Source organism: Lytechinus variegatus, chromosome 12, assembly GCF_018143015.1.
Source record: "Lytechinus variegatus isolate NC3 chromosome 12, Lvar_3.0, whole genome shotgun sequence".
NCBI classification, from domain to species: Eukaryota; Metazoa; Echinodermata; class Echinoidea; order Temnopleuroida; family Toxopneustidae; genus Lytechinus; species Lytechinus variegatus.
In genome coordinates this window covers 17596693-17606058 of record NC_054751.1, presented here as the reverse complement: position 1 = coordinate 17606058, position 9366 = coordinate 17596693, and the positions used below count along the sequence as shown (strand labels likewise).

The window sequence follows — 9366 nt, the reverse complement described above, 5'->3', positions numbered from 1 at the left end:
AACCGGTGTACATAGAGGACCACACCAGTTATTTTACACCGGTGTTAAATTGGTGGTGTTAGTTTTACTCCTATAGGTGTTATTACAACACCTATGGCTGTTTCATTTACACTCTTTGGTGTTATGTTCAATCTCTAGGGTGTTATTTTAACACCTCGGGGTGTGGTCCTCTATTAACACCAATTGGTGTCAGTTTTAACACCACAGTTTTTACAGTACAACCGGCTCTGACCCTACTCTGCCCAAGTCTAAGATCATCTTTACGCAGTTATATTGTCGATTATAATTTTGTAGTGATTTTGTATTACTTTTTGTTGTAAATGAACTGTACGAATTTGAATTCCAATTTGAATTCCAACATTAATCTGTTCGATAACCCAGCACCTGACTATCGTCAAAACGATCGCCTATCACCTACATAGGGGTCGCAGCATTACCCCGATATTATATTGTTATTGAAACTGACATAGTCATTCAGTAATTCTATACGTGAACTCCCATTTAATTTTCAAAAGTACACATAACAGAGGGTCGTGGGTTCGAATCCCAGCCATGGCGTAGATCCCTTCAGCAAGAAACTGATCCACAATGTGCTGCACTCAACCCAGGTGAGGTAAATGGGTACCGGTAGGAAGTAATTCCTTAAAAAGCTGTGTGCGCTATTAACGCTTAGATTAGCCGGGTAATATAGGAGCGCCTTGAGCACCTAACAAGGTGCGCAATATAAATACCCTATATCATTATAAATTTCAAGTAAATGAAGGATCAGTATTGAAATGGCCACCCCCCCCCCATCATGAAAAATTTATTTGACAAATTTAATTGCATTATCCCATTTATTTTCACTTCATTTTCTCCCAGAGATGTGTATATTGTGTCTGAGAAATGTATTAAAGCTTCTGGACCGTAAGCCGGTGCAATGTATTATTTCCATCAGATGTGGATCATGGTTCTATTGTAATTGGGATCATTACCTGCCCTACATACATGTAAAAAAGCATGACAGTAACAATATTATGGAGGTGTATATTTGGTCTAATTAAGGGCCGAAGTCGGAAATATCGCGCACCTTAAATGTGGGACCCCGGGTGTGGGACATTCAGAGATTTTCAACCTCTGCAAAAATGTCCATAGGTCTATTAGAAAATAATATGTAAAATACAGTCAAGGGAACCCAGCGCTTTGAAAACATTGCAAAGCGCCATGTAACATCTTGCATATAAGTCTATTATTATGTGAACAAAAAAACGTCAATCAATGACATTTTATCTGTGATAATGGTAAAGCCATTGGTAAAACCAATGTGAAAATGTTAGACCATGAAAACATTTCCACTTTGGCTAGTTTGCATCAACCTCCTTTGCCACAGCATCTCCCGTCTCTTCTCCTTAAACCACCCCCGTTTCATCCCCTTTCTCCTCCTTCATCTCCGCTCCTCCATTATTTTCTTTCTTTTCTCCATCATCCTTCTCATGTCCTTCCGTCTTGTCTTTCTCAGGCTTGTCGTTCGCACCGCCATTTTGCTCTTTGCCTGTATCCGCATTCGGCTGCGACTCCTTCTTGGCTTCTGCCGGAGCTTTCACGACATGCCTGCGGACTCCTGCTTTCCTGCTGGCCACCTTGGCTTTCATCGCAAGTCCAGAAATCTTCTTAGCTAGATCGCCTTGGTTCCCAGCCTTGGGCGCTGGCATCGGATAATGAGGTTTGATCCGACGGATATCCACGCTGATGTTAGTGTACAGGGTGTGCAAGTCGTAAATAGGTGTCGGGTAGATGATGTCGGATAGCCCATCCATCTTGTACCGGTTATTGAAATTTTTCAGTAAACTATATCTACAGTAACAAAGAAGACGAGAAATAGATATTGCTTTTTATGCTAAGAACAGAGGAACTTATTTGAAATGCACTGAAAACGTTTATGTGATAATAAGCTACTAATAATAATTTATGTCCAATTATGATATAGCGCATATACTCAATTTCGCTTTGATATTTGGTATCATTATCTTATTACCCCGGCTGTAGATGAGCCGCCCTATTAATAGGGGCTACAGCGATCAAGGAATAAATCCTACCATTCACCTCACCTTAGTCGAGTACAGCACAATGTGGATATCTTTCTTGCCGATGGAAATTACGCCATGGCTGGGATTCGAACCCACGACCCTCTGTTTCAAAGTCTGGAGCCTAATCCACTGGGCCACAACGCTCCACGCCCCACAAATTGATTTGTAAGAACAGGATCCAATATTTTTCTTTAAGCTCTCAACTTGTTTTCAGATTCGACAGACCTAATACGTTAACAAAGTCAACTGTAGGTCACCATTTACCCTGTGAAAATAATTGCGCGTAACATTTATTCTTGGGAGGGTAATTATTACCTTTAACGTATTACATATTCCACTCCCGCAATTGGAGTAGTCAATGCAGGCGCCGTATAACTGGCTGATCTCCAAATATTTAACATGTTTTCAGGCACTTAGCATCAAAATAATACCTACCTGTCTTTTGCCAGTGGTGCGCTTTTGTGATGATGCCTGATGACGTCATAATGGGCGATAGGTCCTTTATGGCGAGTGATTTCGAGTCCAACGTCTTTAACCCGCTTCCATATTTCATCGTCCTCACCTCCCCATCCCCAGTAGACATTGGGGAAACCATTGATGCTTCGAATGTTGCCTTTTGTTAGACCCGTAACAGCTCCGAAGAAGTTATCATATGGTAATCTAAAACAAATGATATGAAAGAATGGTATGATTATTATAATAGTCAGATAGTGATAATGGTAATAATAATAATAATAAATGATATTAATTATGATAAAAACAGTAATAATGATACACTGCAAAAACACCGGTGTTGATTCAACACCGGTTTAGCGCTAGGCGAACAACAATTTGGCAATAAAGCAACACCAATTAGTGTTAAACCTATATCGGTTCGAATCTTAACCGGTGTTGCTTCAACGCTTCTCCGGACTTTTCCGATAGAGATACCGGGCTGGTGTTAAAGCAACACCGTTTTTTTGCAATGTAATAAGAATGTTAATAATAATGATTATAACTATAATAATAATGACAATAATAATAGTAATGCTAATTTTGTGAATCATGATGGGAATTCATTACAAAAAACATATAAAACTGTGGAAATAGTATTACTTGTAGTTCCATCTGTCAGCCCCGGAGACAAAATGCCTAGGCATACCGGAACAGCCGTAATAATTACGATCGTCCAAAGGTACGTGGTCGACGTCATGAATGACGAAACAATCGTAGTCGGTAAAGTTGAGAGATTCGAGGTATCCAATATTCATGAGCATCGCGCGGTTGAAGAGGTCTTGATTAGCCTTGGCGAGAAAAAAAGTAAGTGGGAGAAAAATCAAGTATCTTATGAATAATATTGTTCTTCACTTGAATTTGGTGCATATCAAGTTACCAATAATAGCATTTCCATAAATAGAGCACTATCGATATGCCTAATTGCTAAAGAAAACTTGGCTATAGGGATCGAACCCCGGACTTTTAATGTATAGTCATGCGCCTTCGAGTCGGCCACGGCACCTACAGTCCTCCACTAAATGTGGATGGAAATTTCGAGACATTAATATTCACTTTTAAGCCGAAGAATCGTCATTGTCGATTCCCTGTTGATAATCAAATAGATATAGTCGAATAACTTAACAAGAAGAATCAGAATCTTCACAGAATTTTTTTTTAAAAAAGAAAGAATTAATGATAGAGCGATCGTGGTAATAAAATAATGTAACATTTAGATTTATTTCGACTTCAAAACGTCATTGTTTTTGCTTTCCGTTATGGTAGGTATTTTGTATTTGTATGTTTAAGAAAATTAAATAACTTTAGTTTAATACATGACATGTTAAATTATAGAAATGAGGAAATGACATTATGATCATCCTTCAATGAATACAACTTCTTTGCCGAAATAATGTGAAATCGTAAAGATTTAATAACGTTTAATTTGGTTATTTAACATGAATTTATTCAACATATGTTATTTTTCAGCATACCCCTTTAATGTGTTAAAAGATCCCAAATCGTTGAGAAAAGAATTAAGAATGAATGTTCTAACCAAACAACTACGTCAACGATGATTACAAAAAACAAATAACTAAATAAGTCAGTTCATATTTTCCATTTATTTGGAGGAACGATCAACCAATATCACAATGTTTTTATTCCATTCCGACGTTTTCCCGTTATGTTGTTTTGCAGTTGCTGAAGATGAGATAACAAAAATGAAAAATATACCAACCTGCTCAATGATAAAGAAGCTGAATTCGAGGAGTTGTCTTTGAAGCATTGGTACCAGGTAACGGAGAATAATTGGAAGATGATGGAATCGATCTCTGAATGGTATTAAAACGGCAACCTAAACAGGCCAAGAGAAAATGATATTGAAAGATGTTTACAGGGGTGGGGGTCTTTCAAACAACTGAACAAGCAATGGGGTTAGCGGCCAACCATAGCAAGGCGCGATAGAGGCTTTTTCATTAATCAAATTATTAAAGACGACGATGGAAATTTGATTTCATCGCTGAATACCACTATTCGTGATGAAACAGATTAGTCAAGGTGTTCATGACATTTATCCACTTCGGAAGTTTAAAAATGATACGATATCAGGAAATGGCAAGTTGCTTAGTTAAAAAATAAATTATATCCATTGCGTTCTTAATGGTCTCGATGTGACAAAGAAGATTTCGCAATATTTGTTTTTATATCATCGCAATTGGATTAGCTTTGCCGAAAAATAAAATGAATATTGAACATGATGTGCACCGAGATGTTCTGAAAATTCGAAACGAAGATGGAAATCACAAAAAGATATATGGAGGAAAGGGGGGGGGGGGTGCAGAATTAAGGGAATGGTTGAATGATCATTAATACTGCCCTTAAAAACAACTGGGCATTCATTGCCACATCCCATACAAGCGCAAGCAAAAAACAATATATCAATTAAGAAATCAATTTCAGGAGATCTCATTCTGATTTCAAACAGGTATGAAGATGAACGAGCATTTACCTTCCATCTTGGTAAACAATCCACTGGTTTCCAATGTCCTCCCGGAAGATACCAGTATTTGCTAACATTTAGTGCTTCCGGTTCAATCACTTGATCGAACAGCCAATCAACGTGACTGATGTTTCCAGTCTTGGGATCGACGAGCTTCTTACGGAGAGTGTCATTGGCTCGTTTCACCCCATCCCGAACCCTCTCCGCCAATGGTCCAAAAATAAGGTCCTCTGCATTCTTCATGGTTATATCCTTCAGATCAAGCTTTCTTTTACCAACTGCATCATGTGAAAATAATACATAAAACACATCCGACATCATACTAAATAAAACAACTGATTGGTGATTCCACTATGTTCTCTTGTAAAGTTTTAATCACAAATCACAATCAAGAAAATTATTTCGTTCCTAGCATGATATTCGCCCCAAACTGGCGTGTGTATAACCACTTTGCCAATACATGTACAAAACGCAGTTCTTTTTCTTTGTAATATAACGCCATCGATTAGTCTTCATCATTATTCTCTAAGCATATTCTACAAACATTCTTTGATGTCACTCTTATTCTTTTCTTTCTTATATTCAATATAAATATTCAAGAAATGCCTAAATATAATGTTTATATCAGATATTTTAAGGCCTTCATTCTTAATTTTAATTATTGTTTATGATTATGTATCTCAGCTCAACACGAGGTATCAATCCTGAAACATAAGGGGCCTACATGTATAACCAATCCAGCCCGACGATGATCCAATCAATCACAACTATATCGGAAGCCAGTAACGTCACACTGTAAAAACTGTGGTGTTAAAACTGACACCAATTGGTGTTAATAATAGAGGACCACACCCTGAGGTGTTAAAATTACACCCTAAAGATTGAACGTAACACAAAAGAGTGTAAATGTAACAACCAAAGGTGTTGTCAATACGCCTATAGGTGTAAAACTAACATCACCAATTTAACACTGGTGCAAAATAACTGGTGTGGTCCTCTATGTACACCGGTTAACACCACAGTTTTTGCTGTGCGACATCTAAAATGTATGTTTGTTCAAAGTATTTTCTAGATATAATACTAATAAACAGTTCTTGTATAGCGCGTATCACATTATGAATAATGTATCTATGCGCTTCCAAAGGATTTGGATATTATTACCCCAGCTGTAGCTTGGCGGCCGTAATACTAAGATTACAGCGCACACGCATTTCAAGGATTATTCCTGCCAGGTACCCATTCACCTCACCTGGGTTGAGTGCAACACAATGTGGATATTATGTATATTTGTACATTCATTGTTTTCTTGATAATTCAGTATGCTTCTTTTTGTTTTCAAATGACATTTTTCTAATTTCCTAAAGAAAAAAAAACATGACATTGATGGATTTCCACATACTAATCGGGGCTGATCAGATCAAGTCGTAACCCTTTGTATGAAAGGGCTCTGATAAGGCAGGCATAATGCCACGTTATGGAAACATTTCAAAGAGGTTAAAGAGGTAAACCCCAGTTTACCTCTTTAACTATTACAGGTGTTTTACTTACCAAGACCGGGTATATCAATTTCCGGACATATCGGTTTCGAAGTGCATGAAAAGGGACCTGCATAAACGACAACAAACGCAAAATAAAAAGTGCATTTAAGAAAATAATCTACTTACTATTCATTCCAAATAACATTCACTTTGATTAATACAGTTTCTTTTTTCTCTGAATTTTTTTTTTTTTAATTCGAATTATCATACAGGTCATTCATTTCAAGAGAATGCCTTAAGTTCAGCCATGAATTAGTATCATATTGCCTTAGTTGGTCAGTTAGTTGGATACTCTTTTCTTCCATTCTTACTGTACTCAAAACTCAAAATTATCGTGTTTTTATTGTAATATTATCATAATGGTTGTTTTAGCAGGGGTACTCACATTTCATTCTCTTCCTCTCCAAAAATGTTCAAAGCCTGTTTTACACAAGATCGCCCGATACAAAAAAAATATCGAATTCAGCTTGGTCGCTTCGCTTCATCGCGCATGAAAAAAATGTACTTATACCCCGCCCCATCAAAGGGAACACAATTTCTTATGGCCTTGTTTTCATGATCATAAAGATGAAGATGGTGACAAAGCTGATGATGAGGAGGACGAAGAACACATGAGAGAGAATGAAATTTATAAAAATGGCTTATCTTTTTAAAATTATTTTTACTTTTGTGAAACTCATTTTTACAGGAATTGATTTCAAAACATTTTGAACAGTTTTGCATAATAACGTCATACCACGAATATTTCAAAAGTTATGGTAGGGTAGGGTACATAAGTTAGGATACTTTGCTCATTCTATGATACTACAAATTCGGAAGGGCTTTTATCATATTGTATCTCCAAGAAAGAAAAAGACTAAATCACCAATGACATACCGTAACCATGGTAACTATGGTGTCCTGTTTCTTGCGGAACTTCGATGTCCTTTTTTCTTTCTTTTTCATCCCTTTCGTACTGTTCAACAATCTTGTCTTGTTCCAGCATCTGAGCCTTGAACTTGGACTGGTCCTGAGCAGGCTCAACCACGAATAGGTTCCTCAGGTCTTCGTTAACATTGGATAAATCGAAGAGATCTCTAAGGCCTCCGGTATCAAGACTTCTTACTGCCCGGTAATTTGCTTGGGATCCTGTCAATAATTGATGGATGCATTCAAACAATAAAGTTTAAAAACTTTAAAAGGGGAATCCAACCATGGAAAGATATATTTTGTAGATGGAGACAAATAAAAGAAACCTGATGGAGAAAGCTTGAAAGAAATAGGACAAGAAATAGGAAAGTTGTAAATGTTTGTAAATGAGATTGGTTACTTAACAGTTTGGGGATTTTAAACTACACATCTTTCACCATGATTTGGGGAATTGATAAAAATACAAAAGGCATATTGCTACATAATTTACAATCAAAAGAAAATATTATTCTTATGAAAAGTTTTGGGAAAATCAAATTTTCAAGAGTCAGTTTGTGTATTGAAGAAATAGAGGAGTTATTCTACCCTGCACCACAATGACATCTCCTATTTCTAAAATCCCCATTATGTATAAAGATCTTACTACTTTTTACCAATTAAAAAAAACTTTTTTTTTCTTTTCAGTTTTGTTAAAACTTTTATTTATCCGCTATATTTTTTTTTCAACAACTTTCCACTTTTGTTGGAATTCCCTCTAAATTTTAACTCCTATCCTGCGACAGATTTTCTCTATAAAAATCTTTGTCATTATTTATCTTCGATTATAGTTTTATTCCTGTATATGTCTTCTTTACATGTACGTATACATCCGACAGGGCTCCCTTGAAAAACATAATAATGATAATATGGTGCTTATATAGCGCATAATCAATCAAAACTGCTTTGCGCTTTACAAATACATTAAAAACGCTGTTTCAAACGTTATACAACTTAACAGTAGCTGTTTAACAGCTCAAGCAACTGTTCTTTAGTTATTATTATATCTAAAGATTGCAACATCAGCGGGCAAAGGGATATACACTTTGTACTTTAAAATATTAAACTACTATAAAGTTCATGTAGTAAACGGCGTTGAACATTGTTGAATGAATACTTTAAACAGCGTTTAAACTGCGTAAAAGTATAATCCTACCTGTTGAGCTGTTGAATACCATAAGCTGCCAGAGAGCAAGGGTTGATACAACGCTTGCTCCGATGAGTAGATAGATCACAGCAGAGATGCAATCCTTGTTGGGCTTAAAATGCGAAACACATTTGAGGTCTACGAGTCTGGCCCTGCCTGACTCTCCAGAATCTTTCTCTCTCCATGAGGCAGTATTGCGACACCGACAAGACAAACATATAGATTTTGCTCCTCGAGAAATCTTCGTCAACATTTTGATGGCAAGGACTTAAATTAACATTCTTCGCTCTGGGATTAACAACACGCTAAATGTGGTTCAGGATCATGATGATGACTTAAAACTAAAAGTATAAATTGGCCTATATAACGAAGAGTGCGAACAAGAAAGTGTATCGAATTAAGAAGCCAGTATCTTTCGATGCGAAATAAACTATTGACAACACTGACGTTGTGACATTTAACAGAACCAAGGGGTAGTAGCATCGACATAATCAATAACGGACTGTGAACAGGTGTTTTGTGCAACAATTTTATTGATTATAGTATTGGTGTTTAAAAGTAGTCCAAAGGCGATGTGCTTAACAAAGAAACTAAGCCATGCTACTCAAGAAGTATACATTTTTAAATATTCTCTGTCAGAGATCAAGGGTTCATAAAGTTGTAAAAGAGCATGTTTCCAAGCTACTGATTCAGATG

At 36.7% G+C, this 9366-nt stretch overlaps 1 protein-coding gene across 1 annotated transcript; it reads right to left on the bottom strand.

Moving 5' to 3' along the window:
- Positions 1 to 662: 662 nt before the first annotated feature.
- Positions 663 to 9145, bottom strand: LOC121425480. The gene is made up of 8 exons (XM_041621549.1): positions 8680 to 9145; positions 7455 to 7706; positions 6589 to 6645; positions 5050 to 5318; positions 4279 to 4395; positions 3162 to 3349; positions 2502 to 2726; positions 663 to 1833 (listed from the first exon to the last, which is right to left on the bottom strand). Exons 1-8 carry the CDS (start codon positions 8921 to 8923, stop codon positions 1389 to 1391), a joined length of 1797 nt encoding a protein of 598 aa, XP_041477483.1. The 5' UTR covers positions 8924 to 9145; the 3' UTR covers positions 663 to 1388.
- Between the last annotated feature and the right edge of the window lie 221 nt (positions 9146 to 9366).

Coding starts and splice junctions, on each gene's coding strand:
- LOC121425480 (XM_041621549.1), bottom strand. CDS start 8,923: ATGTTGACGAAGATTTCTCGAGGAGCAAAATCTATATGTTTGTCTTGT. Junction 5,319..6,588: donor AATTGATATACCCGGTCTTG/GTAAGTAAAACA, acceptor CACATGATGCAG/TTGGTAAAAGAAAGCTTGAT. Junction 1,834..2,501: donor GCACCACTGGCAAAAGACAG/GTAGGTATTATT, acceptor TTGTTACTGTAG/ATATAGTTTACTGAAAAATT.